At 42.6% G+C, this 16193-nt stretch overlaps 1 protein-coding gene across 1 annotated transcript in view; it reads right to left on the reverse strand.

The window, feature by feature from the left end:
• Positions 1-16193, reverse strand: part of LOC139456473 (matrix metalloproteinase-17-like) — a 47711-nt gene that overhangs the window by 6326 nt on the left and 25192 nt on the right. Inside the window, exons 3-6 of the mRNA XM_071238205.1 lie at positions 3096-3277; positions 2142-2237; positions 1530-1688; positions 524-717 (exon numbers count right to left, since the gene is read on the reverse strand). Of these exons, the coding sequence (XP_071094306.1) occupies positions 524-717; positions 1530-1688; positions 2142-2237; positions 3096-3277 (631 nt within the window). The remainder of the gene's footprint in view (positions 1-523; positions 718-1529; positions 1689-2141; positions 2238-3095; positions 3278-16193) is intronic.

The raw sequence follows: 16193 nt of genomic DNA on the forward strand, positions 1-16193 counted from the left end.
GTGTAACAGTTTGCGAATCTTGACGCGTCTGGGTGACGCAACTCTGTATTTATCTGTTATGCATTGTTTAAATGTAAATGCCCAGTGTGTGAAGAAAGCCCGAATTTATGCAGATCACGGTTACCGGATCCTGACAGGTCTAAGGGACGCAACTCTGATGACATGTCATCCTTGTGTATTAATTCATTACTGTTTCATTGTATATGCCCCATATTATTTGAATCGTAAGTGTGACACGAATCATTGCTACATTGCTACATACTGGGTTGGGGTTCCAACGCCTGTAGCGATATTCAATCTATATCACGGCGGGGGACACCAGAAATGGGCTCAACAATGGGCTCAACACACGACATCACGACAGGGAATCGAACCCTGGCCTTCGGCGTGACGAGCGACCGCTTTAACCACCAGCCCACCCCATCGCCCTACTACTTCATAATGAACAGACGGCCGTTTGAATCCTTCCATGTCTATCAACGCCTTAACGTTACATCTTTAATTACATAGCCTATCTTCTCACCTTCCCGATGAAGAGGCAGACCTCCTGCCTAATGACAGTGATGGCGTCGAACGAGTGGACACATGGGTCAGCTGGCTTAGACGTGTCAATGTCCACCCTCGGTGTCTCTTCATCCGGTTCCTTGCTCTTGGTCACTGTGGCGTTTGTGACCACCTTCACTGTAGGCTTCTGTGGTAGTTCCATAATTTTGAACCCTGCAAGTTCAAATGAGTAAGTTGACAACCAACTGCCTTCACCTCACAACAACATCGTTCACATCAGCTGCTGGGCAAAAGAAAGTATATAACCGTGTTTGATGGTGGCTAAAAACTAAACAAACGAGAAATAGTTATTTGGGCATCATAGTTGTGTTTTTGGCTTAAAGTTTGCAAGTCTTTCAACGACTGTTTTCGGCCTGGTAACGTTTTGATAAACCCCAAATCCCACTTACTATCTAAGAAACATTTTCCCGAGGCAAGAGAGTTAACTGAATTTAAAATACCAGGTTTCCACCCTTGCCGAACTAGGCAGGAACTTCTGGGCTCGATCGTAGCACAACCTGTGGTATTACGAGTTATGTCCCTTCTAAACCTCTCCTATGGACCAATGAGATTGCATCTATCGTATCATTTGAATTTGATTCAAACAAAATGGCGGCGTCCGATCTGATCGATAATCAAGATCTATATTGAGATCTATATTGTGATAAAACGGGTCTTACATCGCGAAGTGCATCAAATCACATGAGCACCTTGAAAATATCTGTTCACAACGAGTTGGTGGTGCACATGCTTTGCAAATCCTCCAATCGACCGAAATGAGCACGACAGTTTACGAACCGGATTTCGAATTCGTTGTGCGATTTTGATTGGACTATGCATAGATTCGTTAGCCCAGTCAAAATGTAACCCCATAATACCAGCCAAGTTCGGCAAGGGTGGAAACTGGTCTCTTATAGTCAGTTAACGATCTTGCCTCGGGAAGATGTCTAAGAAATGGCTGCGGTGAATCTACAGACAGCACTGACCGTATAGTTTCTGTATGCCCCTGATGTCATCATGAGGTAGTGCAAACGTCTTCTGGAAACCCTGATACCATGGGTACATGAGGGCCCCGGGCTCTGTGCTGTGGGCCAGTCCAAGGGCGTGACCGAACTCGTGGGCTGCTACCATGAAGAGATCCACACCTACAAAACAAACATAAAGAGGGTGTTTTAACTCAGTTCCATTGTTGTTGAAGGCAACATTCAGATATACTTCAATCAGCCTGTATAAAATCGAGGACCAGTGACTTGAGCAACGTCCCACGCTGCTGTAGCGATGAAACGCAATCAACCAAGGCAACCCATAGGGTGTAACCCAGAAACCCATGCCGTTATAACAGGCCACTATGCTTGTCTACAAGGCCACTAACGAGATCGGGTGGTCAGGCTCGCTGACTTGTTTGACGCATATCATCGTATCCCAATTGCGTAGACCAATGCTCATGATGTCAATCACTGGATTGTCTGGTCCAGACTCGATTAATTACAGACAGCTGTCATATAGCTGGAATATTGCTGAGTGTGGCGTTAAACAACAAACTCACGGAAGAAGGAATTGCATAAAAAGCAGATTTTACGGATGCATCTCTCACTTACCATCAGAGGAGTTATACGTCCAATGTTCATCGTCGTCGAAGTGTGTGTCACCTCCCTTGCCGTCTCCAGGGAAAAATGCATGAGCCAGGATCATACCTAAAATACAAAATAATTTTTTCGTAAAATAAACATCAACGTAAACTGTATTCTACCCGATCCCAAAAACCGAAATCGAGTTTTCTCCCTTTACACGTAAAGCCGCTTGACGATATAAGCATGACTCGGAATGCACTTGCAAACGGATGCAAGCCTATCCTTAGTGACACATTTTCAAGTTCACACTTTAACATATCATTAACTTGAAACAGTGCGCTGGCTCCCTGGGTAACTGATCGCCTCCGCGGTATAGTGGTAGACCACCCAGAGAGTGGAAGGTCTGGGTTCGATACCCGGCAGCGTCATACCAAAAGACATTAAAAGATGGCACTTGTTGTTACCCTGTCTGGCGCTCGGCATTAAGGGGCTAAAACAAGGACTGGTCGGCTCGGTGTCGTTATACTGTGTCTCAGTAGGGTATCCATGTTAAGCTGCCGCATGGTATCTCAGTGGGCAATGACAATAAAATCGGCACTACATGCAGCCAGATGCATGCACGTCGCTATATAAGTGCAATAATATTGGACGCGATGTTCATCCTAATTTCACCTAACCTATCAATAAATTCGGAGATGTAATCTGCAATTTCTCTGTGGAATTTCCAGTCATAAACATGTTTGTCAATGTTGCCACACGATGCCATAAAATAGCCAGAAAATTGTATAATGGATAAATAAGATGTAGTTAAATACTGACTAAGTCTATAATGAACTCTGCTTAAATGGATTGCGTCGAGAGCGAGATGTTTTAAAATCCCTCATTTTCGGTATCAGTAAGATGGTCTAACATGAATACGTTAATGTGCATGTTTGTCAGCACGGTTTCGGAGAAGATATTTGAATTTGAAGAATATGAAACCTTTTCCATCAAATGGGTATCCGTCCTGGTGGTATCTGCTGGCAAACTGGATCATGATGTCAGCATCCCCGTGCATCACCTCGGTGAAAGTGAGGAGAGTGGCCTCACTCCACACCTTGAAGGCGCTGTGGATGACTGTCTGAACCTGCTCCGGTCGCATGTCAGGCGTGTAGTTGATCATCCTGAAGAAGAAGATGAAGCGGTAAAGAAGTTGCATTCCGTTGTCTCGGTCACATGTATTGATCAGGAGGGAGATATATTGACATATTTCAGTATTAGAAAATGGATGCAGAGAGAGAGACACACAGAGAGAGAGAGAGAGAGAGAGAGAGAGAGAGAGAGAGAGAGAGAGAGAGAGAGAGAGAGAGAGAGAGAGAGAGAAAATAATTAATTATATAATTGATAGATACAAGCGAGACACCAGAAGAAACAAGAGGTGTGTTATATGATGTAACTGCAGCATGTGAACGAAATTGGATTGTTTCCAGACAATTCACTAATTGCTTTCATACAATAACCGTTTATTGACATAGTAATGTTGTTACAAGTATGCGATAAGCTTTAATATAACATATTTCGCCACCCACACACCTCCGTCAGTTGCATTGATTTGCTTGAGAAATCACTTCATCTGACGTGCGTACGGATGCGTTTATACGTTGAGAATTGTTGAATCTGAAAGTCACATGGGATGTCACGTTTCGTCTCAAATACTTCTCCTTTATTTATGAATAATTTCATTTCTATACAAAGCGCCACCAAAGACCCTTTAAAACTCAGGAAATTGATCTACTGAAATATACACAGCCTTCACATAGCAACCACACAAAGAGAAGAACAGTTGTACAATAACATGACGAACATCAGGGGAACTCTACACGATTCCAGGGTATTATGCTCTAACACTACTAACCCAGCCCCATCGCCCAATAAACTCCCACGGATGCAATGCATTCAACGAATTGTCTCAAAATAACCTCCATATATCCCATTCCAACAAATATACCAAGCCCACAGACTGAGCTAGGGTGAAACGTCCCAGCAAATATGAAGCTGGCAGAGCGTATGGCGAGGCCGCTCCCCCTCCGCGCTGGGGGCTCTGAATAACAGTCTCTGGTATCACAGGAGCGTTGGCATTGTAATGGAAAACACATGGGAGGTTCTGGGGTTGACTTGGTGATGCAATCCCCCTCAAGAGACAGGGAGCTGGGGATGATGGCGATGATCTGCCGCTGTACCCGTCTGTTTCCCAGATGCATGTTTCAATTGATTTTGTCTCGTAGGCAATACTGTGTGGGTGTGATGCTGAATTGGACAACGATTGAACATTCCTCTCCCACCCTTATAAATAACCAGATGGAAACCGAATGTGATTTAAATGTCCGCAAATTATTTACGTTAGTATCTTTAGTCGCTTGTTGTTGCATACGTCAATGTCAGGAAAATACATAAACTAAACGATTTGACATCAATGTAATGAAGATCATGGGGCAGTCCTGTCGTTTAGTAGGGCGAGTGGCAGCGGTGGAAATGGTGTATGGACTTCATTGATTTCTCCCCAGCACGGGGTGGCCTACAGCACTAGTAATGCCACTTGAGAGGGGTGTTGAGGTGGGACGGGAGGGGGGAGAAGGGGGGGGGGGGGGGGGGGGGGGGGACACAAACCCTGGCACTGAGCAGACAGCCGTGTGCCTGTCAACATTCAACATATTTCTCGCCGCAGGTTCACAAGCGACGCATGTGGAAAGTTCAACAGCCTGGCTTTGCTGTATTTTTGTAAGGGTGGGTCGCCCCAGCATGCATATGGACAGGGAGGTGATTGTGCACTTAGCAATATATATACTTTGTTGCCAACTACTGTTGCAGTCATATGTGCATATGGGAGTTGGCTCCGGTTGGTGAATTTATCAAGCTATTGTGCATTTATGCTGAACAAGGGATTGTCGAAATGTGAAGCATCTTTCGGAAGATTCTATGTGTACAATGACACTTGTGCCCCTTCGTGGCTTAGGGTGGGGACGGTGGGGTGTGGCAGGAAATCTAGGGGTATTAACTAGACGTATAAGCTACAGTCATGGTTTTAGGCATGGACTGTGTCTCTCTAACAACAATCTATACTAACGTTTAAACTAAGTAGTGTTTTAGCTTACCGGTAATGGTTTGACAATATTTAAGCACGTTTAATTTGATGCCGAAAATACCTTCAAGTTATATTTTGTTTGCCCATTTGAAATTTGACCCTGTGTCTATAGATACTAAGGGCGGGAAAAGCAATTATCTATATACAATTATTTGTGCATGTAAAATTATTCATGTTCTGCCGTGCATGTTGTGGTAAATATATCATCTACATCCCAAATTCACCATAGATCGTAGGCCTTTCAGTTGTAAAGCATTGTTATTTTGAAAAGTTGACTTTATTCCCGAAGTTGAAACTTCTTTTATTCCTGGAATTTCTGAGAGAAAGCACCACACACCCGCAGGCTGCGTCACTGAACAGCCCTATGTCAGTGTAACCTAGACCAACACTTAGATTATTAAAACATTCCTTTCAAATAATTGTAATTTCTTTTTATAAAAAGCACCTTTCCTCTTCTGCCGTTTTCATATCAAGGAAACTAGACGTGGTTTAGTTTGATCTGGACTTGCCTAAGCTTTTAGTAAATATATTTCGAAATTCCATTCATGCCGCGGGACTAAATCTAACCTAACTCAGCTAGATACTGGGCATATCAGAGAAGCATAGCAGTCTACTCCCTCTCGCGGCACCACAGTCCGTTGTCAGTCTACATAAAGTCTGCAGACAATCTGCAGATACATCGTGAGATTAGCCACCATCTGTCTATGCAGGCAGCAGGCAGCCATGTTGGTTATGTTAAAGACATACGCACGTGTTGGCGGGACAGTAAGGACAATTAACACTGTCAAGCTCGACACTAATTCATGCCCAGTATCAAGGTCGGCATCCAAGTACATATATTGTACTAAGTTCAGTGGGAAGATAAACGACGCCCGTGAACTTTAACCTCATACCAGATGGCGTGGCTCACATTTATTTTACTTCAGTCGTTGTGGAATGTACAACTTGGGTGAAAACCATCTTACTTTGTGCAACACGTACACAGTCGTCAGCATAACGGAAACAAAATTTAATATTCTTTGTAGTATGGACGGACCATTCTCCATATGGTTTTAGAAGAGAGAGTTGTGTCGCTTTTATTCAAAACTTGGGTAAACAAGGCTACCGTCTAGTCTCTAATAAATCTTTACAGAAAAGGTTACTAAATTATCTTTCAAAATACAATGGAGCCCGGAGACCTTCATTTTCAGAACTGCAGTAATACAGACTTGACAACTATCATAGACTTGCGTGGGTTATATTAGATTATTTTTTGTATTTGTGTCAGCGACTAGGGTTATGCGAACGGCTGACATTACACTCGAATATAGAACCCATCCTGTACATCAAATTGATGGTTCCCTTTTCGGACAAGATGTTTCAGATATAAAAACCAAAGAATATCATTGAATACCATTAACAGATAGCGGCGGCAATCCCCTAAATCTCCAGTTCTTGGTGTTTGAACACATCTGGCCATTACATCTTCTATTCAGTATTTCCACTGTCTTCAGTACGGTATAGACACGGCGTGAGGCGACATGGTGGCGCTCTAACGCTGCAGCACTGTCTCGTCTCGATGACCAACGGACATCTGGCAGTGCTATATGTAGAATCGAGCAACCCTCAGCAGTTCGTCCGCTTTGATCAATCCAATACAATGTGACAGCGAAATTGCATCAGTCTGATTAAACAATGATACCCTGTTTGTTTTCCTGCTTTGTCGTCATATCGATTTCTCTTTTATACATGTGAAGTGCAACACATGACACGCTACGTTCCGTGTGCTCAGTCCTCTGTTCAGTGTGACCTTGCCTGCATCTGGACCAACGGTTTTACATGGAGCTTACATACACTTGCTTTTGACTTATCACAAAACGAAATACACTTGAGGCGATCCCTTCAACAAGTTTAACAAACGCTGAGAATTAAAGGAGGTACATCATGTTATGATACATCGGTGTCTGGTGATGTTTCGATACGTCATGTCTGGTCATGTTGCGATACGTCATGTCTGGTCATGTTACGATACATCGGTGTCTGGTGATGTTACGATACATCAGTGCCTGGTCATGTTGCGATACGTCATGTCTGGTTATGTTACGATACATCGGTGTCTGGTCATGTTACGATACATCAGTGTCTGGTCATGTTACGATACATCATGTCTGGTCATGTTGCGATACATCATGTCTGGTCATGTTACGATACATCGGTGTCTGTCATGTAACGATGCATCGGTGTCTGGTCATGTTACGATACATCGGTGTCTGGTCATGTTACGATACATCGGTGTCTGGTCATGTTACGATACATCATGTCTGGTCATGTTACGATACATCATGTCTGGTCATGTTACGATACATCGGCATATACTTGGTTATACATCGGTACATCGGTATCTGGCTATGTTACGATACATTGGAATCCGACCACGTTACGATACATACGTTAACTGTGACACTGATGTCAATGTAGGTGGGTGTGTCAGACATATAACAATTACCATTGCATAAATCTAAATCAGATAAGGATTTCCTTTTCACATTCCACATTTCGGACGTCTTTATACCATACGACCGCCTCCGTGGTCTAGTGGTAGAGCGTCCGCCCGGAGAGCGGAAGGTCCGGGGTTCGATCCCCGTCCGCGTCATACCAAAAGACAATACAAGATGGTACCCTGTCTGGCGCTCGGAATTAAGGGACTAAAACAAGGACTGGTCGACTCGGAGTCGGTATACTGTGTCTGAGTGGGGTATTCATGTTAAACTGCGGGATGGTATCTCTGTGAGCTAGCACTATAAATCGGCATCAGTCCGAACTAGTACAAGCAGCCACACACACACGTACATGCACGTCGCTATATGTGCAATAATCTTGGACGAGACGTTAAACCCCATTTCACCTTCACCTCTTTCAACCATACAAGTACAACATTGGCCATAACGGCGTACATGTATTTGTCTCCGTATACTATACTCCGACCTGACAGATTGTGATATATGTGTACACCCTCCCCCAGGTGTGTGCGTTAATCAAGGTGGAACTTTTAGCTGAAGGTATAGCTAAGTAGCGGATGTTGTTCTTTCATTATCCTACCTACGTAATTTGAACCTCGGGGCGACATAGTCTGAACCTGACAGAATAGGAGTAATCAATTAAATATTCCATTTAGTGTTGCTGGCATCCCTCCAAAGTCATGGTGCCCGCTCAAGGAACGTGACTTTGTTGGAATTCGCGATCGTAACAAGAACATCACCTTTAATATAATGCATAGGTTAGTCACTGCACACTGATGCAGTAATCTGTTGCATACAGCTAGCTGCAGAACTTTATCGTCTTTGCTCTTTTACCTGTTTTTAAAAAAAATATAATTAGAGTTGCCTATTGCATATACACCATATTGATAGCAGGACATGACAATTTACTCAGATGTGTCTATTATCATCCTTGAAAAAAATGCAGCAAAGAGGGTTTGGGTGATCCTGGCACAGTCAGGCTGGTTAGGCTCATCATCTGCCCAGGGCCCTTGACCCTCTACACGCAGCCCCGACATCGACAGCTTCTCCCAGGAAGCGCTGCCTTGTCGAACCCACTTAGAACTTTTCGGAGAATCCGAAGACTCAGATCGTCAGAGGGGCTGTATCCCTGGCAGCAAACCCGGTACTCTCCCAGTGTCAGTCAACTGATTTGGAGGTACCAACCCTAAGGAACAATGTGGAGTCGGTCAAATTGGTACTTGGGATGCAAGAGCCATATTTTTCCTGGTTCGTGTCAATTACATTAGTGAGAGAACATTAAATGATTAAATATATATATATATTTATATATGATTTCATTGGATTAATCCAAAAGAACAATATCCGGTTTGTTGGCCTGGATAGGTCTGGGGCCGTTTTTGGGCCTATCAGGAAGATTGTTTATTGATGATTTTCCATGACGCCCTCGATATTCTGGGTCGTGCCATGGATGCACCACGCATGGCGAAGACGGTAGTATAAGGATCGAGCCATTCCATCATGTCCCTTACGATACTGTTTGTGCAAAAGCTGGGCGTCCACTGACAATGATTATTATTATTATTATCATCATCATCATCATCATCATCATTATATCTGACCCTTCTTTTCCAACATTCTCGTGTCCACTGCTGTTAAAGTATTGTGAGAATGGATATTCAATTACAGATGACAAGCTTTCATTTCTAGAATAGTAGTTCATGAAATTGACCTATATGCCAATACCCTGGACCTGCGATATTCTAGCCGCAGGTAATGGAACATCATTAGACACGTAGCCTGGTTGATATATCGCTTAATCTCAAGCACGTTATTCCTCGAAATAACGACGGTTCTTTAAAGCAGGAAGTGAGTGGCTGCGGTTTCTCACTGCTTGCGCCAGGCACTGCTGTCGTAATGGCTTCACAGTCTGTTTCGTAAATGAGGATTTTAAATTGGGACATGGTATTGAAGCCCAACTCTCTGCAAAAAAGGTCGTCATGACCTTGTGTCATTTATACACTCACAATGTGTTAGTTTGTGGTTGGCGAGAGTTCAACTCTTAACGCGGAAGTACTGACACATTCAAGGACCTTCTAAGCACAATCCTGATGAGTAATTTAGGAATTGTACTGACGTTCCAAAAGCCAGAATCCATTTAACAATTACAAATACATTGAGCAATAAATAATAATCATGACGATAATACATTCGACCAATGTTTCCTTTTACGAACAGAAAGATATCCAAACCCGTGGGACCCGCATTAGAATAGATCCCCAACACTTTCTTGCTTGTCGATAGGTCGTATTTAGGAGGCGACAAGATTGGATCGGATAGTCATGTTCGGCTTATTGTGTGACATCGTACCCCGCCGGCGTGGGCGTTATTCACAACATCGTCCACTGGTTTGTTTGTACCAGTCTCGATTATTTACAGGTTTCTTAGAGATGGAAACTTGCTGACTGCGGCGTTAAACAACAAACATCTGCATCAAAGAGGACTGGAACATTATATTAACACTACCCTATTTCCTGATCAAGTTACGTAAGCAAACATGATGCAATTGTGTTTGTACCGAGATGAGGAAGTGTTTAACAGTGCAAAGAGCTCACATCGCTTGCCTCAACAGAATCATTCTACAATACAGATAGGACCCCATACAAACTACTTTTGTTTGGTAGGTTGTTTACCGCACTCAGTAAAAGTCCCGCTATATAACGACGGCCCATATGCTAGTAACTCCATGTGTATGAAATCAACGGCTTCGGAATGTTGTGCAATTGCCGATTTTTTGTTTCAGTTCTTATCAAATACAGTCCATATTGTGCAGAGACAAAACAGTGATGCTTTCTCCCCAGTATGTATAATCAAGGCCATGTACGTTTTTTCCTGCTATCTGATTATCAGCCTATTGCCATCTGCCTGTGTACACAAGCTGTTTTCTTCATCATTAGAAAAGCATGTGTTGATGTCAAAAGTCACTTGGAAAGATAAATGGGTAATTCTCACAGCGATATCGTTCGCGACTGGGGCAAATCAGGCACTAAAGATACTTCCATTTTAGCATTGAGGGAATGTGGAAGTGATGAGGGATAGACGATACGCTAACAAGAGCCAGACTGTGAGTGATCCTGATAAATGACTGGCCCATGGAGAGGTTGAAGTGCCACCATACTGGACAGGTAGATTTGCATTAAATATGAATACGCTAATCACATTTATATGAAATTTTCCTTTCATCGCGTATTAATATATACTCCAATTTTCATACGGATATTTTTATCTTTGCTTGAAAGATTATCTTAATATGTCATGTGCATATGACATATCTGATAATCCCTATCAATAGCGGAGCAGGATATCAATCATATTATGCTATTAGTACATGCATTATAATGTAGGTTTACAATCATTGGGGTACGCTAACTGATACAGCTGAAATCGAGCTGTGAAACCAGTCCATGCTGTGTTGTGTTTAGAACTCTTATCAGCCCAGTACAACCGGAAGTAACCTATGTCGACAGGAAGTCAACTTTGCGAGGGGATGCTGGTCCGGCGATGTTTGTGATCTGACAAACAGGCTACATTGTTAGTACTTGGTGGATGGACCACGCGACTGCAAGGTGTTTCCTGTAGGTTGGGCAGACGAGGAAGTTCGTTGTAAACACGCGGCTCATTGGTTCGGGTTTCTCATGTGATATACAAGTTCCCACTGTACGTCCGCCAGCGTGAGGTGTAGCAAAGATTTTAGTTTTTGTAATATTAGTATTTTCTTCCTCTATTATGCAAACAATGTCATAACAACCTAGACAAAACCATTGTCATAAGATATATGGCGAACCCACATAATGGGAATAGTACCGTTCCCAGGGACTGCGGTGGGTTAACACATATCTGAAATAACGACGCAATAGAAAGAGACACATCCTTTGTATATATGTTTGTTTGGAGTTTTTTTCCTTAACGCCGCACTCAGCAAAACTCTAGCTAAATCACGGCAGTCTGTAAATAATCGAGTCTGGACCAGACAATCCAGTGATTTATATCATGAGCATAGATCTACGTAATTGGGATACGATGACATGCATCAACCAAGTTATCGAGTCTGACCACCCGATCCCCTTGGTAGCCTCTCATGACAAGCAGGGGTTGCTGCCTATTTTAACCCTGATCTTCACAGGGTGTATATAAGTAAACGCTTTTTAACAGAACAGTCCGGACAACGGGGTGGGGTGGGGGTGGGGGTGGGGGTGGGTGGTGTGTGTGTGTGTGTGTGTGTGGGGGGGGGGGGTTACATGACGTACGGACACCGGTGTGGCGGGATTTAACGTGATCCGGTATGACAAGGTTTCGCTGCATACAATACATGGGACTGTTATCCTGTTTTTAAAGTAAGAGCAGAGAGTGGCAAAGTAAACTTTACAGGTTCGTGTTATCAACCTAATTATTCACACATGATTAATAATATATCACTTAGAGGGGGGGAAGAAGTTCTAAACATATCAACACGTACGTTTTTCTGATGGTAGCTAAACATTAAACAAACAAGAAATGATTATTCGACGGTGATGTATTTGATACGGGTATCACACGAGTGTTTTGGACCCTTAATACAGTGTTTCGGTGACTGTTTTTAGCCCAGTAACGTTTTAATCCAATTTTCTTTTGCCCGACAAAATGTGCATGTGTGGCCTGGATGCAGTGATAGATAGCGTTCATATAAATATGTGCGCCATGCCACACATCGACGTGATAAGGAACCGCTGATACTGTTTGATGTGGGAATGTGGGCATTCATTCAGTACACAAACAGGGCGACACTATCCAAATATCCCCTGGAAAAGTAACCGTTAACTTGGAAAAATCGGAAATACAAACTCGGAAAAGCCTCAAGATGTATATGTCTCCAATAGCTCAAATAACACACGGGTTTGGAATATATGAAATATCAGTGGGAATGCAAATAGCCATCGGATATACGTTAATCCTGCGTCAGACAAATCACATGGTATTCAGTGCATGTTCTGCGACGCTGAAAAGCATAGCATGTACACGGATTTCGTGGTAAACACTTTTCCACATCTTTGCTTATTTCAACACTCTATCCGTAACTTTATTTCTTCATTTATCATCATGATGGTTTCGTCATGCCCTCTGATGCAACAATTTCCCTGTTCAATATTTAAGTAGGTGTCTAGTCTTGTTTGCTTGAGATATTCTCTTGATACCTTCAGCGTTATTGCTACTTATAACATATGTGGGTTCACGGACTACTGTACCATCGTGCATTTTCCTCGTGCAAACTTTCTACTGTTACTTATTTCTCTAATTTGTTTTTAATTGAGATGACAGTTATGAATTTCAGAGTGTGCGTTTGATTGCTTGAATAGTGCAAATTATCAGATATATCCCCATGCGAATACGTGTATCAACCCTCATCACCCGAGTTCCATGTTTGTTCAAGGTCATTTGAGATCATTTGTACATGTGGACAATGGGTACAACTATCTTACCAGATATATTCCGATGTAAATATTTGATTTAAATGCATAAACTCACATCACGTTAATATCATGTCTGTTCAGTGTCATTTGTGATCATTTGAACTTAACAGTAAGCGTATCATTCCTTGAACAGTGCAACTATCTTACAGATATATTCCGATGCAAACGTTTGATCTAAATGCATTGAACCATATCATGCTAATACCATGTCTGTTCTGTACCATGTGTGATCATTTGCACTGAATAATGAACGCATCATTCGTTGAATACTGCAACTATCGTACCAGATATATTCCGATGCAAATGCATCAACTCACATCACGAGAGTACAGTAAAGTACTTTTATAACGAACACGCTTATAACGAACTGACCGATATAACGAACTTATTTTTTAGTCCCGACCATTTGTTGTATAAATGCTGTGTATATGCGAACTACGGTTATTACGAACTAAAATTAGTGGTCCCTTTTGAGTTCGTTATAACCATAGTTTACTGTATCATGTTTGTGTCATTTGTTATCAACAACTATCGATTGTACGGTGCAGTGCTCACAAAGACATAGCTTTATTTTATTGTGTAAACCACCTACATCTGTGAACAGCTTTCATCACAAAGGCAAGCAATAAGCCAAAAGGCTGACTCATAATGAGCAGTTATCGTAGGGCATAAATCTCCTCACAGTGTCAGAACACGCCTCATTTCAACCGTAATTCTAAACCAAGGAATGGTCGGATGGTGCCTAGCACTGCTGAGAGCTGACGCTAAGAGACGGTAGCTGCTGTATGGTGTATCGTTACACGCCAGCTCTGAGGGTTGACCTGACCTTAAGATTGGGGGCGAGATGTGGGTAGAGAGGAGCTCGTTTGTTTTGCCGCCAAAACATGGATGCTGTCAGCAACAAGTACAGAAACCAGGAAACATGAACATGATTTAACGAAATTATTACAACACCCCATTGTCAATTTGTGGTCGCAATGATAACTGGAAGTACTTCAATATATACACCGTAGTTTCAGATACCAATTACGTGACAATTTAAACGGCTGACACACAACGCCATGTTGGAACAAACCCTTACGAATAAATCCTCGAATACAAGACACCCGGTGTTCAGAAGCCTTTCCAAACACAATGTATCAACCTAGCACCACAGAGCCCTGCACACACCACGTGGCGCATCATCCCACACTATTTGCTTATCTCAAGGAACGCAGTAGACAGAAACTTGGCAATGAAGTCAGGCCAGGCGTGCATCGTCTCTAATCCACTAATTACGTTATAGACCTGTTGATCATCTCGCTGGCGATGGGGTCAGTGAAGTAGCTTCAAGGGTTCCAGTCTTCCCGTGAATGTATGTCTGCCCATGTCCTCATTCATGCAGGTTGTGATGACTCTTCATACATCACAACCACGCTGAACAAGGACACATGCCACATATAAAGGCAGCCAAGTTACCTCCTGACGTGCTGTCCCCCGCCATCATGTGTACAGACCTTCTTCAAGATGGTCCCATGTCCAACCAAGTTTCCCGCCTGTCCTTTTGTCGTCTGCGACTACGTCTGTGACAGTCTGCTGTGGGAACCCGCGAAGCAGATGTAATTTAAGAAGTAAATTTGAGAATTAATACCCTCTGTACCGGGGCTAGCTCGCAGGAAACGCGTTCTGATTGGCTGCAAATGATTTGCTTTGAAATTCTCCCATAAGTTTATAACGTAGATGACTAATGGAGAACGGCAAGGCTGAGAGCTGTTTTCCTGCCGGCTCGGGCGAGTCGTGTTGCCCCCTTGTGTACATCCGCACTGATATATGACACCGAAGCTGATCGAAAACTGGACATTTATACCACAGCTCTTTCAAAAGCGACCTAACCAAACAGACGTGGCTCCTAAATCATCAAACAAAATATCCTCAGTAAAGTGATCGCCTTAATGATACTATTCATTGCTGGAAACAAGACCAAATGTCCTTAATTACTTGAACCAAGGCTGTAAATGCTTGCACTAGTTCCAACTGCCCGAGACAACCGATGTCAAAGATCTGATGACCCTCATCTGCATGTCATCCTCTCAATAGGGGTGAGGGTAGTGTATGGATATCTAACTTCACATGGAACATGCACAAAATTGTATTTCTGGCAGATAGAAGGCAACATAATTATACGCACTTAGTACATTATTTAGTACTGCAGCCTGGTGGTCTAAGTGTGGAATATTCATTCACACATACAAAATAGTACCTCGTCTGTGGAATGATCCGAAGAGATTCTCACACTAAAAACCAACAGGGGATGGCACGGAGAGGGGGAGGGAGGCAGAAGAACGCCGCTGTTATCTCGTTTTCTTGTGTTTACTGATTCCAGATAAACGGTAAGGAAGTAGGTCACAAACAGAAGCTAGCAACATCAGAGGGCAGGTTGCCAGACTTGACCTATTTAGACAAATGTGTGCTACCGAACAGTTGCAATTTCATTCAAATGAATTAGTTCAGTTAGGAAAGATTCAAATCGGTTTTTGAGGTTTTGCGTTTGTAGCGTGTACATTACTTAAAAAAACAACATATGGAGTTCTTTCCATATTTGGTAATGTCATTATAAGTACTGGTATTCTTTGATCACATGTCACACTTCCTCATTGCCTCGCTACCAAATATGGTCAATAATACTTCGTGCTAAATTCGTACGTGTAGGCAACATCAAGTCTTACGATACACCATCTGATAATATAGTGTTTTAATTTTGAGCAGTCATTTCGTAAAGGTATCACAGTATGCATGTCCTGATCAGTCACTAACATAAAGTCTCAAATAAAAATGTTAAAACATTATTTGGTTAAATTGTCTTCTTCTTTTTCATTCAATTCTGTTGATTATGTACATCATATAGCTAATCATAGGGTGTAGGCTAGGTAGGATACAGGTGTAAATGTCACTATCAAGTCATCATGGGGACATATCACTTTCGATCCGGTGGTGA

The sequence above is a fragment of the Haliotis cracherodii genome, unplaced genomic scaffold (assembly GCF_022045235.1).
Source record: "Haliotis cracherodii isolate W230 unplaced genomic scaffold, xgHalCrac1.p SCAF_11, whole genome shotgun sequence".
In the NCBI taxonomy this organism is placed as follows: Eukaryota; Metazoa; Mollusca; class Gastropoda; order Lepetellida; family Haliotidae; genus Haliotis; species Haliotis cracherodii.